General features: G+C 48.4%; 1 protein-coding gene and 1 long non-coding RNA gene across 2 annotated transcripts in view; one reads left to right on the plus strand and one right to left on the minus strand.

Annotated features, from left to right (window-relative positions):
- Positions 1 to 13,375, plus strand: part of LOC144153099 (cell adhesion molecule Dscam1-like) — a 45,588-nt gene extending 32,213 nt beyond the window's left edge. Inside the window, exons 10-15 of the mRNA XM_077684761.1 lie at positions 33 to 270; positions 764 to 856; positions 2,247 to 2,438; positions 7,854 to 8,084; positions 9,915 to 10,138; positions 13,156 to 13,375. Of these exons, the coding sequence (XP_077540887.1) occupies positions 33 to 270; positions 764 to 856; positions 2,247 to 2,438; positions 7,854 to 8,084; positions 9,915 to 10,138; positions 13,156 to 13,239 (1,062 nt within the window). The 3' untranslated portion in view covers positions 13,240 to 13,375. The remainder of the gene's footprint in view (positions 1 to 32; positions 271 to 763; positions 857 to 2,246; positions 2,439 to 7,853; positions 8,085 to 9,914; positions 10,139 to 13,155) is intronic.
- The window catches only part of LOC144153101 (uncharacterized), a 201,635-nt gene that overhangs the window by 76,618 nt on the left and 108,462 nt on the right, over positions 1 to 16,555 (minus strand). The gene's annotated exons all lie outside the window — the stretch shown is intronic.

Raw genomic sequence — 16,555 nt, forward strand, 5'->3', positions numbered from 1 at the left:
CTTGCAATGCTCACAACTTCCCTCCGTCGCAGCCTCCTCCGCCGGACGAGTGGAACGGCGAGCTGCTGGGCTACTACATCGGCTACAAGCCCACGTCGTCGGGCCAGCCGTACTCGTACCGCACCAGCGAGTTCCGCCCCAACGCCAGCCACGAGTTCTTCCTCACGGGACTACAGCGGGGCACGGAGTACGCGGTCATCGCCAAGGCCTACAACGCCGCCGGGTCGGGAATAGCCTCGCACGAACTGCACGTCAAGACGCTCGACGGAGGTGAGCGCGATCTTCCACACTCTCTCCCACTTTTTAAGTTACTTTAACAGCGAAATTGAGCTCGTAAAAAACGTTTCCACAATGGCAGTTAAAACTCCTCTATTTTACCATTTCCGCGGGCACCCTCCTAAAACTGTACTTAGGCGAGATACATCTGCTAAGAGCTGTTGATTCTGCTGCGGTTTAATCTAATTACAAATTTACGTTGCGGCGAGGGTATATTGGGGCACATTTTTGCGATTTCGTCCATAATTACAACTGGATAACAACAATCAACTGCTTATGAAACGAAAGCTGAACGCTAGCACTGTACGCGAAGGAAACCGAGACGCTGTTTCAGTCCACTGGCAACGAAGCGGGAGGGTTAAAAGCAATACTTTTTCCCCAAGACGGCAGGTGGAGTCTCTATGGCGGGTCAACTGAAACAGGTTTCTACGCGCACTCCATTCGTAGAAAGCCGCTTTCTTACGCGCGTTTCTCCTGTTTGCTTCAGATCTGCCGCCGCCTCCGAAAGTGTTCGTCTCCGGCACCACGCATTCCTCCATCACTGTCACCTGGCACCAGCAGTTCCCCAGCGGGGTGCGAGGTAAATGAACGCCGCTCATCTCTCTATGAGAAGGACCGCAAGTGAATAGGCGCGAGCTAGAGACGACAGTACACGCTTAATCAAAGGCAAGCCCTTTATTTCCGGCACGGAAGTTTGATGCAACTATTCCGACGCCAAGACAAGTAGCGACACTGTTTCCTCCCTTCGGAGACTTGGCTTTCTCTGAGAAGAGACCGAGCAAGCGACCTTCCTGACTCTTTTGCAAACGGAACCGCCAGCACGCTCACTCGTGCGACCAGCAAAATTGGCGGGGTCAATACGAAACGTTCGTGGCAGTGATACTTCCCGGCAAACTTGCAGGAACTCCTTAAAACACAGCGCCTGCTATGTGCGCCGCGCAATGGTATACATAATGAATACGCCGAATGCGCCGTGCAAGCACAACCTCACTCACCATCTGTCCGTGTCGATGTTCGCGCCGAAACCTGCAGAAGTTAAAAAAAAACGTCCTTTCCGCTGCCAGCATGCGCTCATTGATTGCATCTCGTAGTTAAAGAAAATATCCTAGAACGCTGCAAGTGCTGCGCGTATGAAGCTCTCGGATCTTTTGATTGATTGAAGGGTTTAACACGCCGACGCAACGCAGGCGATGAGGCGCGCCGTAGTGGAGGGCTCCGAATTAATTTTGACCACCTGGGGATCTTTAACGTGCGCCGAAATCTCGTACACACGGGCGTTTTTGCTTTATCACAAAAGCGGCCTCCACGGCCGGGAATCGAACCCGCGGCCTTGTGCTCAGCATCGCAACGCCTTATCCACTGAGCCTCTGCGACGGGTCTCTTGGATCTTTTGATGATTTCCCCAGAACATACGGAGCTTAAAGAAGCCTTCATGTTGCTAGCGTGCCTCCTTACTCGAGAGGCATTCCCCGAAAGGCATTCTGGAATAACACAACAGTAAAGAGGAAAGAAGGAAGAAAAAAATAGTGAGTTTGTTTTTCACATATATAATAATAAAGTGCAGTAGATTTCCCGTTATTAATAAACTAACGGCTGTTATTAACAGCTCTTTGCTAACAATAAAGTGGTAGCTGGCTCCAAAATAACGAAATAGCTGCAGTGACATCAAACACATTTGCTTACTCGATAAAAACATTGTTTAATCTATCTCGCACAAAATTCCATTACAATTTTCAAAGTAAGCCCCAATCGCAACAGTGAAATGAGCACTGCGCCTTCGAACGCACCTGCGCCCTAAAATTTCTTTTGCCGTGATGACATGAAAGGAGAGCTCCGTATTGAGTCTTGTGCGCTAAACCTGGCCGTAAATACAGTTTCAGTACCGAAACGTAGTCACGAAGCATACGCTTACAAGCGTGCACCCGCATCAAATCCAGGCGTGCCACAAAATTTGACTACGCGACCCGCAGGCTACGTGCTCCACTACCGGCCCGAGGAGAGCAACCAGGACTGGAAGGAGGTGAACGTGGACTCGAGGACGTCCTCCCACACCGTGTCCAACCTCGAGTCCGGGGTCCTCTACCAGCTGTACGTGAGCGCCAACAACGAGTACGGCACCGGAGATCCCAGCGAGATAATCACCGTCAGGACGCACAAGACCGGTAAGAAGCGGCTTAGCGGCTTATCGCTCACGGGCGACACGGAATCCTTAGCTCCTAGCGTAGCATTTGGGAAGCGGATCACTTACGCTGACATCGCCAGTAAAGAACACGCGAATCATCACGACCACCATTATTAACGTGTTTATGTCCACCGCATGACGAACGCATCTGCCATAACTTCCAACAGGTCGATCCTGCTGCACTCCAACCCATTTTCTGCGCCATAATTTTCTTATTTCGTCCCTCTATCGAGTTTAATTTTTATTCCATCTCTCGTGGACGTTTTATTAATCGGGTGCTTCACGTTCTGTCAGTCCTCCCTACCCAATGGCAGGCCCAATTCCATATTTTTATCCGAGTTTCAGCTAGGCTGTTTTCTACGTGAGATCCATGGCTAATCAATGGCCTAATTGCCCATCCCGAAGCTTAAAACATATAATCGTCCTACCTGACACGCCACGAAGCATCAAATCCCGAGCCATCTCCACTGCCGTCAAACTTGGGGATTGGCGAAGCATGCAGTGTATAAGTTTATTCTTGGCGCATTGGCGTTTTCGAAACGGAGGTGAAACCGTTGGGCGACAGAAGTATACAGATTTGCTGTAAAAATATCGCGTCTTTGAAGTTCCTAGCGCGAGGTGCAAACGAATGTCCCGGTGTTTTAGTACCGTGACTACATGAGACGACGATTACGACGACTACATTAAACAACGACAGCCCGAGCCCCAAAGGGGCTTCACCCCTAAAACATCCCGTGCTGCCGTGTCAATCTGTTACATTGCTACATGGACGGACACAATATGCTAATAAGACAGCAACAGAACAACACGCCTAAATATCCCCGAACACTAAACAAATACATAATTCTTACACCACCAGTACGATGCGTATACACAGACCCTTCGGTTCCTCGCTTAACTACGCCGTTTTATAGGTGTTTCCATGCCGTTACGTCCCCAAAAACGCCTCGAGGTTAGCTTTCTCGCACAGCTCAGTCTCCGAGTGGTGTAGCTCGCCACATATTACAGAATAAACGGGAAGGAACGCGTCCCATTTCTACCACGGTTCAGACTTGCGCGCAGATGAATTGTAGGGAGAGTAATAAAACAACAGAGAGGCAAAGCAACCAATGCTTAACGAGCGATGCGAATTGGAGCTGTTCATGGAGTCCACAATCGCGAATTCCGACGCCCACAATTACAGGCCTTTGCGTCTAATGTGCATTTTCTGGCACAGAGCCGTGCTTTTCGGCTGAAATGCTGTTACAGAAATTCCATTCAACATGCTCGATGATTCACAGGAAAGGTGCGCCGTAGCGTTGTTTGCATAAACAACACCAGGGGTTCTTGTGATAAATACTGCTAATTTTGGAATAATGGTAAACCCTGGAAGTAAGCGTTTTGTTAATGCTGGAAGTAAACCATAACCTCAACTCTGAAGTTGGCTTTCCCTCATAATAAATACGCTTGCAGTAAACCATCCTTTACGTGAAATTATCGTATCTACCCGGTAGCTTTTATCGCACAGCTGCAACGCTACCATGTCCTAATAACTGAAGTTGGCTTTCTCTCAGAACGCATACGCTTGCAGCAAACCAAGCTTTACACGAAGTTCTCGGATCAACCTGATAGTCTTCAATATGCAGCTAAAGCGGTAGTGTCATTCACTGAAGTTGGCTTTTCCTTTCAACGAATACGCTTGCAGTAAACCATCCTTTACAGGGAGTTTTCAAATCAACTTGTCAGTTTCCCATGTGCAGCTGTAACACTACCGTGTCATTCACTGAAGTTGGCTTTCCCTCCCAACGAATACGCTTGCAGTAAACCACTCTTTACAGGGCGTTCTCGAATCAGCCTGGTAGTCTCCCATATGCAGTTGTATTACTACCGCGTCATAAACTAAAGTTGGCTTTTCCTCAACATGAGTACGCTTGCAGTAAACCATTCTTTACAGGGAGTTCTCCGGTCAACCTGGATAGTCTCCCATATGCAGCTGAAACGCAACCATGTCCTTCACTGAAGTTGGCTTTCCCTAGAAATGAATAAGCTTGCAGTAAACAACCTTTAAATGAAGTTCTCGAAACTACCTACTGGTCTCCCATACGCAGCTGCCGCTATAAAAAGGCGAGTTATAATCGCGGCAGTACTCTGCTAACGAAAACACCTTGATATGTTTGCTTATAGATTGTTACACATCTAAACTGGTTTGTCAAAAGTATCTGAAAATCTCTACCAGCAGTACGTTCTTTCGTCCCGAGTGGGATAAACTGGACATTTTCTCACGACCCGTTCCATATGACAGGTCACAAGAGTTCGCCGCATTCGCCTCGTGCCGTTTTCTGTCCTACGTACTCCGAAGCATTTATTTTAGTTATACATGTAATGTAGTTAATTCTTAGTTACATAGATATGAGTTTTATAGCCACACCTATGGTTACGAAATGTTCTCACTGGGCACCTTGTGGCAATTAAAGTATTTGTGACAACTAGAACGTCGCGAACAGGCGGTGCACATTCACCTTTCTTGAGTGCTATTAAAGCGTCTCATCAGAAAATAAGCGCCGTGGTAGTTCGACACCGATTAGTACAAGCGAATCTACCGTCGCCCAGAGGGCGTATCTTTGTTCAAAATTCTGTTACCTCGTTGTCGCTGGACATCCACTGTCTTACAGAGTGTAATGGCTCATGATTCTTTATTTCTTTTTGCGGTTTATCTTCCAGTGATCCCCTTTAGAGAACTTTACATTTCTTGTACAACTCCACTAAGTTCCACGAGAACGAAGGCTCTGCAGGCTCACGTTTCCCTTCCTTCCACGAATAAGTATAAGGATTAGAAACACGCTGCACTTCATTTTACTTTTTCCTTCGCACTGTGTGGTAACCATATTTGTTTAACGCAGTATCTAACGTGAAAAACAGGTGTGCATAAGTTCTCCGTCATTACCAAGCAGCGCTAGCCCCGTCACACACGAAAACGACACTGCTCAATCCGCAACACGAGCTCGTCGCCCGCCGCACCTTCACCGATGACACCCCTTTGGGCCTCGTAAAACGTCTACCCGACACGCGTGAGCGATGGGAAGGAAGTGAAGTATAAAAACAAACCCTGAATCGGAAAGAAACATATACGTGAAAGAGGACGCCAGCAATCTCCTCACGTCGAAAGGCCGAGGTCAAAGGATCCTCCACTTCACGGTTCCCCGCGCACGGCATGCCTGGCCTCTTATCTCTAGGCTGTAGCTGTCTTGTGGCTTAGAGTTAGCCAGAAAAGGTAAAAAAAGAAAGCGAAGGTTAAGAACTTATTTTTACAGATTGTATGTCGCGCCGCCAAAATAGACTGTCATGCTTTCGAGTCCCGAGGAATGCGAGGCAAAAGCAAGAAAAATTGTCGCTTTCTGTCAGTGGGGCATTCTCCGCACTGCTTTTTTTTTTTTTTTTCGTCAGAAGCATCAGGTTGCTATACATAAGGCGCGATGCCTCCGATGGGAACGGAAGTCGGCGCTCGCATTTTGCAAGTCAGCATTCCGTACACTGCTCTACACAGCAGCTACCTGTTTTATACATGGCCACAGCTAACGGCACAAATTAATCAAAAAATGCACACATAATGGAATCCTCATTTTTGATTTCACGGCGATTCTTGCAGCTCATTTCCGCCTATAGCAGAAACAACAGTAAAAGGAAACGCTCTTTTTTTATTCCACTTGATTGGTTTCTGGCATTTGCTCAATCCACACTGTATGAAAACAAATAATAATTGCACCGAATCACGAAAAAAATATGTCTGCCGTACAAGTATACTGCCATCTGTGAGAAAAGCATTTTATTTGTTCATAAAACAGCATCATGGTAAACACTATACCATCGCTCAACTAATTTCGCGCTACGGTTTTTTGGGGCGTCACTAACTACGAAAGCGCAATGCCACAGAAAGTAAAAGAAGCCTATGACAGAACCTAACCAAACGTGCGCATGCGCAGACAATAAACCTGACAATCGTCGGTGCGCAGCTTTCACGGTAGGTTTCATGGCAGCGGCGTGAACCTCACAGCTCAAGATGTTCACTTGAGTCACAAAACGGATTTTCAAAAGCTAAAAAGTAGGTTCTTTCTTAATTTCTAAATTGTAATCAAAGGGGATAGCTCCGTCGCTGAACAAATAGCAGGATGGCTACAGAAAGCCCAATGTTTACTTTAAACAAAAAATGGCAGCGTCTCCAATCCGTGGATGATGGCGAGGGTGCGGAGTACGGGGGCTCGAAATTACATCCAAGTTGCGCCGCGAGTGACATCCGATTTGTGCCCCGACCATCATTCGATTGGAGCCGTGAGTTGCACCTTGATTACTCCCTAAATGAAGCTGCAACTCACGGCTAAAATCGAATTTCGCTTGATTATCGCTTGATGCTTGTGTCCGCACGGATGGACGCGGGCGGACATTGGCAGGTCCTAAGGTACTCCGCACCGTTACAGGCGAGGGAGTAAGCCGTTTGACTATCGGGTACTAACTCACGGTCGCAGCCCAATGGGTTAGACGACTGACACTAACTTTGTCTGCTCTACCAGACACAGGCTCGAATCCTGCCGGTACCTGTGTAATTTTTTGCGATTGTAAATGCTATGCGCTTGGACGCAGACGGACCATGCGCGGTCCTAAGGTACTCCGCATCTAAAAAACAAAATCTCCGTGTCCCTACGGAATCCGTGGCAGACCGATGAGATCTCACAAGTGGGTCTTTCCGTTAATCGTCTCTACATAAATAACCAACTACTGCCATTGCCATCACAGAAACAAGATCAGGGAGGGTTCACCCGGCAGATTCATAGGACGAGCACGTGTCTGTGTCTACGCTTGCTTCTGGATATCTCCAGCCCAAGCATTACCATCCAACCCCCCCCCCCCCCCAATCCCCCTTTTTTATGATGCCCTGTCTTAACACCTTTTCATGGTTTTAGTCTGCTCACAACCCCCCAATGCGCCGAGCCACACGTTACAGCGCCACCGCGCTTCCCTAATGCGCAGTCGCGGCGCGTGCCTTTCTTCTCCGCTGTACCACCGTTCGTTCTCCTCCGTATCGGCGCATGCGCTGTACTATCTGTCGCTCGTTCTCGCGGGTTCTTTCGCTCTTGCTTCGTAGCATGCGCACAGGCTTGACGCTTTAGACACGCGCACAGATCGCTTGCGGGCGACCCTCCTCAGTTTCACTCCAGGCTTTATAGAACAGCAGCCAAGATGTTGGTACACCAGGATGCAAAGAGCCAAGTTCCAGAGCACTTAAAACGCACGCCTCGGTCGCTCTTCGCTAAAGTTCTTAAAACGTGCACATAAAATGTTCGTGAGCAATGCACGCATACGAGAAACCCAACCCAGCATTCATGAACCGCGTGTCCGTCTTTGGGTGCTCTCAACGACGCAGGCCGCGTGATGCAGTCTCCGATCTTCGGGGACGCGAGCACTCCGCTGTACTTGAACCTGTTCATCATGATTCCCGTGCTGGCGAGCCTGGTCACCATCGTGCTGGTGGTCATCGTGACCTGCGTGTGCCTGCAGCGCATCAAGCGCAGGCCCCCGCAGCCGCCCATGCAGCCTCCCCCCGGAACCATGGACCGCCGGAGCAAGCAGTTCGCCGCCACCGGACAGCCGCAGAGTAAGGGCACTTCACGGTGTACAGGTGTAAGCACGAACACTCAACATCACACCGGCCGTACAGCAAAAAAAAGTTCACGCATCTCTACGAAGTGAATCATGACGAGTGGGTGAAGCACTGATCGTTCTTACCGTAAATCACCCGTGGAATTGCCCACTCGCGCATGTAAATGAGTGACAACGCGTGCGTAACGTATACACAATTCCAATCCAATCCAATCCGATACAATTAAATTTAATACATTTCAATTCAATCCAATCCTATGCTACTCGCGCATGCGAAACACTGTGTACACGGACGCCAAGCCGCGGACAAAGCGAGGTCCTAAAGTGCTTCGCCCTTAAAAGAATGTGTCCCAAATTCATCCCTCTAGAGTGTCCAAATGTACTGATCGCTTGAGAGCGCTGGAGGTCGACAGATACGTACTGCAGGCACCGAAGTCTCCAAGAGATGTGAGGGGGAATACCACTCACATTTGTTGCAGTATATCATTGCTCACACTTCGTGTTATTGAGGCCCATTTCATCAGCGATCAAGGCTCTCACGAACAGCGCTAGAATATTTTGTAATGTTGTAAGCATTACCAGCTACCAGTCGAATGCTTGTCTAACGTGTGCAGCTGCATCCTCGTAAGTGTGAGATCGCGATCCAGCTCCACATACGTCATTTCGTCCATACGGGGGCTCCCAAGACGTCATTTTGTTTATACGGGAGGGCAGAAATTAACTTCAAGAATCCACAGCCTTCCCACAACCAGGCTGCAAGGGCTTGCGAGTTTTTTTCAGACATAAAATATTTGTATCCAGCATCCATTGTATACCCAATTGTGTGTGCGTTGGTATGTAGAAACTATTATACATAGATAAAATATAACGTACACTCGCTACTAATGGGCGCTGGAATGAGGTCCCACGAGCTACGAACTTCCAATCATAATTTCTTTCTGCGTTTTATACGCAAATATTATGCCGTTATTAAGTCCAGGAGGCGGAACAATAATTTATCATGGTTCGCAAAATTTCCTGCAACCGAAACCAGAACCGCTGCTAGGTGAGTCTGGAGAGTAATCAAGGGTAAAAAAAAAAGTAGCCCGAGGCCCGTGAGAGTTAATAGGGCTCGGATTGGCCACGAACGATTACGCCAATCTGTTGCTAGACAAATTTTAAGGGTCATCTACATTCAACAAGACAAACCTGCTATCAGTCATCTGGTGCAAAAAAAAAAAACAACGCTGTTCCGCACCGATTCCACATACCCAGGCGCGTGATCGGCAAAGAACGATAAACCAAACCTCCATCCACCATGCTAGGAATACCTGTGCCCTTGCTTATTTGCTATACTCAGTCATACAGTTAAGTTCAGATTTTTATACAATCGATTACTCCTTCAGAGAAAGTACTAGCAAAGTTTTTTAACTGCGTGAGTTCCAGCCGTGACGGGCGTCGCTCACAACTCGGCGCAGCAAAGTGGAGAGAAGGAAAATGCTAGGCAAAGAAGTGTGAGGGGAAGTGGCGAGGGGGGCAACGAGACGACGAGCGGGTAGGGGAAGTGCGCGTTGCGGCGCACATTTTCGGGTGGGGAGGCGCGCGTCGGAGACTGGCTCTGACGTGCAGGTGTTTTTCTAGTTGAGAGAGACGGCGTGCGCTCGGCGGCATCTGTATCCAATCTACCGATAAGATGGGCAGACCTAACAAAAGCCAAGTTAAAGCTAGTGAAGACCACCAGCTGTGATGTTTCCTGAGTCTTCGCATCTCAATTGAGAAGGTGACCGAATGTATTTCTCATTCCCAAACTGCCCGTCGTGCTCACAGTCCTTGTGCGCGTGCGCAGTGACGTCGACGACGGCACGCCACGCGGAGAAAGCCCAGCAGGCGGCGGGCGAGTACACGGGCCTCTCGCAGCGCTACGTCGAGGTGCAGCCGCCCCCGCTACCAGCCGACCACCCGTGCGCCCTGTACCCGGCGCCATGTGCCACGCTCCCCATGACCGAGGAGCTCGAGGCCAAGATGGCCAGGCACAACGTCAACCAGGAGATGAAGACCTTCCTAGCACAGGTGCGTACCATTAGCCGGGTCGAATAAGCGGAGGTCAATAACAAACGAAGATGTGCAAAGGGGTGTCGTATGCAAGGAATGCTCACTTCCTTTTCAGAAATATGCGGCAGGAATTTGAGCTACACTTTGATAGAAAAGTTAAGTGAGCCTAACATGCCATCGAAAGGACGATATCATCCTTCTGGACTTCATCGTAGTCGCCACTTTCATCAGTCTATTTGTGTCCACGCCAGGATGAAAAGCTCCTCCAAAGACTTTCGACCTTTCCCATTCTGCCTCATCCGATTCCATTCTCGGCCTCCTAATTTTCCTTATTTGATCCCTCCACCAAGTTTTCTGCCTCCCCAACTCGTCGCCCATTTCCTTAAAGCGACACTGAAGTGAATTTGCCAAACTTGTGTGTGTTTTTTTTTTTTGCATCACATAGACTATTCATCTGAACACACTTTTCATCGTTTATCCGGTCGATAGAGCAGTATTTATTTGTAAAGTCTGAAAGAATAAACCAGGTCATGCGACATTTGCGGCAGCCGCAACAACTAACATCAGTGACGCGCATACGAGATGCGATGCTTATTCCACAATGTCCAAGATTAGAATTCAAACCAGTTTCGGTTTTGGTTCTGTGAAACAATATGCTTGGCATCCAACGTTATCGCTGGCTCGGCATTCTCGATACCTCAGTACTCGGTGTACCACGCTTCGGCCATGTTGCCGGCTGCAAAATGCGTCAGATAAGCCTGCCAGCACGGCTTCCAATCGATACGATCACTAGCCGATGGGTACGCAGTGGATGAACGCCCTCCGCGTCACCGGAGACGCTCAAATGCGATGCGCTTTGCCCCCAACTTTGGAGCTTGCCTGGCTCATGCCTGTATCGTAAGAGGCGTGGTCTCACCAGGCCAATTGTCTGTTGATTCGGCAGTGTGCCCGCATGCAGTCGGTGCTTATGGCAACATTACGACAACGAGAACTCGCTAGCGCGTCAGTGTCAGTCTGCACGCATTCCGCGAACTTGCTCGTGGAGCAATGAACGTTACAGCACAAAATGGATTCAGTATAGAAAACACTACCCAAAAACAAATAGATCAACTTCAAAAAATATATAAACGCTATCGGGGATTCGAACTTGCGAATAGCAAAATAGTGCACCTAAGGGTCCAGACCACTCGGCCATATATAAACCAGTGCTGTCCGGAAAGGAAATATAAAGAATATATTTTTATTTAGTTTTAGCATTCCAAGCAGCTTAGATGACTATTTCTTGAATAACGCTTCATTAGTAAGCGGTCCCAAATTCCCACAAATATCTCATGTCTAGCAACTGCATTCCTTAGGTAGAAAAGCGATCGCAAATGTGTGGTCGTGCCGTTGTCCGCTGTCCTAGTTCACCCAGCGCAAAAAGTGCTTCCCGCACCTCGGTTTTACGCTGTAAATAAAAGTTTCGGTTGATTTTAATTCCTCAGTACCTATATTAATTCCGCTGACTCTTCTCCCGCCTTATACTTTTTATAGTAGCGTACCAGTCAGTGAACGGTCGCATCTACCCTTGTGTGGACTTTCTTGAACTGAAAGCTTGATACAGTCCACAAACTAGCAAACTAAAAGCACATTCTTCCAGAAGCAAATCGTGTCGTGGCTTAGCTTCAACAGAGCGAACGAATTTGCGACGACCCGGCGGCAGCCGGCCGACAAAACGCTGGACCGACTGATTCTGTCGGAGGGTCGGCTAGCCGTGCAGTAGCGCAGTCAAGCCAAGCCAGCTCGATTGAGCGTCATACGAAACGTCGCATGCGGGAAATCGGCAAGGAGGGTGCATAGAGGAGGGACAGCATTTTCGAATTGATTCTTCTACTGAATAAAGTCGCGTAAACGCAGCAAAAGTGGTCGAAACATGGCCTAGAGACTCCAGACTACAATTTGCGCGAGTAATCCCGCAATGTTTACAAATCACCTCAGTGTACCTTTAACGGAACGAACAGACACGTGTTAGAGGGCCTCTTCCCGTTAGCATAGACCGGCATAGCAAAGCACAGTCACTACATGTTCCTCCGCAGAAACAGAAGGGGGCCAGAGGGCGCGGCTGCTTAATGGGCCTCGGGGATTGTTAGCAGAAAGAACAGCGCCTTTCTTTTAACACGAAAGTGTTTTATACCGGGGTACACAAACCTTACCGACGTCATATCTATCCCGGAACTGACATCACCAGAAAACAGAAAAAGTTCCACTGGAGCGGCGGCGCTAAGATTCCAGCCCAGGATCAGTCTGGCCGCAACGGAAGGTGTACAACGCTCTGCCAACTAAGCCATGAAATCATGCGCGGAGAATTGTACGAACGCGCTCTATGTCCTTCCCTCTAACATCTTCATTCAAATGGTGCTGGCGAATATGAGAGGTGAAGCGAAGTAGTGCGTCATGACGCGAATGCGCGCCCATAGTTGGCGGCTCGATAGGGCAGCGTATAGCAGCGGAAGCTGCTGTGCTTATCCGCCCGCCGCCTATGTGAAACGCCGCTCAGCTTGTGGAACGCCGCCGCAGCGTTCCAGCAGGACGTCACTCGTCAAGCACACCCACAAGACTGCTGCCTCGCCCGCAAATCATGCTCCTTTCGCTGTAGCGGACCGTGACTTCACCAAACGATTCGCTGACAACCCGTTCGGTTTCGTTCGCACGGTTTGCGAGCGCCCGGGGTTTCAATCGGATTTACGCAATGCTCCGGGGCGTGCAATCCAGTGTCTAATGCTGGTGCGTCTAACGGTGACATACCGACGAAATATAAATAACCATGTGCAAGTTCATATCGATGCACAATAAACATTCGAATGCTCCTGTGAAGGCACATTTCTCTTTCGTGTTTTACCGATTCCTATGCAAGAAGGATCAACCACATTTTTAGTTTAGAGACTTCAACATTACACGCGGATATTCTAGACTCTGCCGTGCTTAGAACTGAATTTATACGTCGACACTGACCTTGCCTACGTGTTCGCCCGTTAATTCCCTCCTCTTGTTCGCAGAACCGGGAGCTACCGACGCTGCCCATCGGCTCCAAGGCGTGCATGTCCATCAAGAAGGACCACATGTACGAGAGCGCGCAGTGATGGCACGCCGCGTGAACCGCAGCACAGCCACGCGAAGCTCGCTCGGTGGCGGCAGTGGCACATCGTCCACCATCGTCGCCCTCGCCTTCTCACCATCACCACTACAACCACAAAGCACACCACCCAAGACTCCCCCTGTTCCTAGTCCCCGCTGTCCTAGCGCCTACTGTGAGCGCGGGCAGCCCCCGTGCGGTGCTCTCTACAGGAAAGCGCATTGACGTTATCGACCCATCGCGAAATATGGGCTGCTTACGTTTGAGCTGGCGCAAGTTTTAATCCAGGCTAGCGTTGATTTAAACTCCACCAAGATCGGTTTATGACTTTCTTTATTTGAAAAGCAGTTGTAAGTTCTCAGAGCATTACCGTGAACTATAAGTGCCAAAATTTTAGATGCGTTTCGTGGAAGCACAGGCAAAATGTGGCGTGCCATGTCATTCGAGCTCGAAACACCTGCCAATGTAGCTGGCGATGCGTTGAGCACATTCGTTAACTTCCCGGTTCAGCACCGCCACGTAGAAACGTAACGGCACTGGCAGGAATCGCCCCAAACGATGTGGCTTAGTACCAGCCGCTAAAACGATCTGTTCCCACATCTGAAATGACGAAAGCGATTGCGTGGAGAAACAAGGAGTAAGCTGAAATATGGATAAACGCGGGCTTGGTGGACAATTGTGTATGTTCTGTGTAGGACGAGCCATTAATTCACAACCGCGTCAGCGACATCTGCTGCATGTGATTCTAAATACAACCAAATTGTCACTGAGGATACGAGCGTTCCTTATTAAGGATAGTTTTGCCCCATACATGTGAATGAACAGAGAGCACTTCGCAGGACGATTTTTTTTTTCTTCTTTCCTATGCCTCGCGCTAGTTTTGCTCAAGCCCCTTGAGAATGGTGCGTGAAAATATACGTAAGGTTGTCACTCACGCTCGTTCGAAGTGATATGCTTGCACTGTATATATGTATTTATGTTGTTAGTCCAAAGAAATCATTTCTCAGTTTCCTAGCCTTGAGACTTTGAATTCGAAAGTAAACGGTCACGTTCGTTCGACAATTCTTAGCGTCTTTAGAGAATAGCGGTCGCTGGCTGGCGCTACAGCGAGTTGTCCCTTATCACGGCTTACGAAGAAGTTGCATGTGAACTTCATGCAATCGGCGGTTTATGGCGTGATTAGCAGCGGCCAGCACTTTCCATCTGCTTACTACAATAATATTGTGCATGTTCGATCTCTGTGTTTAAGGGGCCCTTTTGCCCCTGTGTTTCAAACGTAGACGGTTCCTGCGCGTTCATCCGGGCATTGTTGACATGTAGTTTCATTCTTCAAACACGCGAAGAGACAACCGGGAAAAGGCGACGACGTTGGGGCGCGAAGCGTTCGTCCAAATACCGACGAGTCCGAGCGTGTACCGTCGTATGCGACTCAGTTTCAAGGTGGCGACTCGCTACGGCAGCCAAGCAACCGCGCAACGCATGCAGCGCCGCGGTTAGCATAGGGTATTGTCAATGGCCAAACAGCTCTAGGCAGCACTGGTATGCGTGGTGTAGACGGTAGCAGTAATCGTTACAGGGTTGACTGAACGTTTTGCGCGCGTCGTGCCATACAAACAGTAGGTGTGTTACAGTGTTCTCGTGAAAAAGTGTTGTTCATTGATTGCCCTCGACTTTTTACCGCTTACAACCGCGTTGATTATTCTCTTCCACCCTTTGAACGACGATCGCGATCCCTCTAATGCATCTTACACTACACCCGCTTTATTTGTGTTAGACTTACTGCATCAACTTCGTTCTGCTCAAGAAAGGATAAAACAATGAGCGTGGTTCAGAGTATGACGCAAACGCTTCCAACGCCAGGATTTCACAGTGAGTGCAGCACAGGTGGATCGAGGCTGAATTTTTTTGACAAAATCGCAATGACTTTGGGTGTTTCTTAGGGCTCAACTAAAACGGTACTAGCGACGCACTGCAGAATCTACAGTGGCAGTTCAGGAGGAGATTGAAGTTAGAATTGGTGAGGATACGTTTTCAGCAGCTCTTGAGCTGCTGTTTCCCAGCCTGCAAACTTCTGAATGCCCGATTAGCAGACGTTCCACGCGTCAATCATCTTCTTTCTAAAGAGAAAAACAATTTCCTATCGCTGTTTTCAAACGTACGGACGCGTTTTCGACTATACTTATGTCATCGTGTGCAATCAGTTTTTTTAAGCTTGAACAGAAGCAGTTCTGAGTGAAGAGCAACCATTGTGAAGTATTTGTGCACTTTCTTTCTTACGCCCTTTCCTGTAAATACTAGGTTTACTTATATAAATACACGTACCATAATCGTTGCTGTCACTCTGCACGTGCTATACAGGGGCGTGATGTTTTTAATTAGGCGCGTAATTTATTGGGCTTCCCGGCTACACCACGGGACAGCCTATGCACCAAGTGGATTCCGTAGATGGGACGAAATTTTTCAACTCTATGGTCACAAACATTGCTATCTAAACAAACTTGCTGTCCGCCGACTTTCCAGATTACGTAAAAACGTGTAGCCTTTTAAAAAATAGCCTTGTCATTATATTTGTCGCTCACAAGCATATCATTTAGTAAAGCCATCAGGCTAAAGAAACAAATCAGATAAAATTTTCAGCTACATTAAACTCGGCACTGATTGATTGTACGGTTTTAACGCGCCGACGCAACGCAGGCGATGAGGCACGCCGTAGTGGAGGGCTCCGGATTAATTTTGACCACCTGGGGATCTTTAACGTGCGCCGAAATCTCGTAGACACGGACGGTTTTGCTTCCTGCTTAAACTCGGCATAAAAGTTCGCAACTTCACGTTCAATCTACGTTCATTTCTCCAATCGTGTCGCGATAAAATGCGATGGAGATTGGCTGAGAGTGAGTCTGATACATCGCGTTTGTATAATTTTCCAATTTCAGAGTATTTCTTCTTTAAAGTATATCCCCACGGCCTTCATCTTGACATCATTTACACACCGTTGGAGCGACTATCTACCGGGTCAGCAACGTTTAAAGCAAGACATGTTTCATGAACGGATTCAGAAGGCTACATAACAAGTCAAATAATTTCACCGCTTCGCCACAAAATACGTAAGGACAATGGCGAGTCCGTTTGGCTGCAAAAGTGTCCCGTGGTGGTGATCGGGTTCCGCTGATTTCCTGTACAGTGTACATTTTTATTTGCTTCCTTTGAATGTATACCCGTGCGTCGTCAATTGTTGTTCTCTCGTCGTGCATGTGATGTGCGGGGAAGCAGTGGTCACATGAGTGTTGGTCTCGCGGCAGCGGCGAATCGTGCCGCGTGCACGT

The sequence above is a fragment of the Haemaphysalis longicornis genome, unplaced genomic scaffold, assembly GCF_048455015.1.
Source record: "Haemaphysalis longicornis isolate Haplotype H1 unplaced genomic scaffold, Haemaphysalis longicornis Haplotype H1 scaffold_9, whole genome shotgun sequence".
In the NCBI taxonomy this organism is placed as follows: Eukaryota; Metazoa; Arthropoda; class Arachnida; order Ixodida; family Ixodidae; genus Haemaphysalis; species Haemaphysalis longicornis.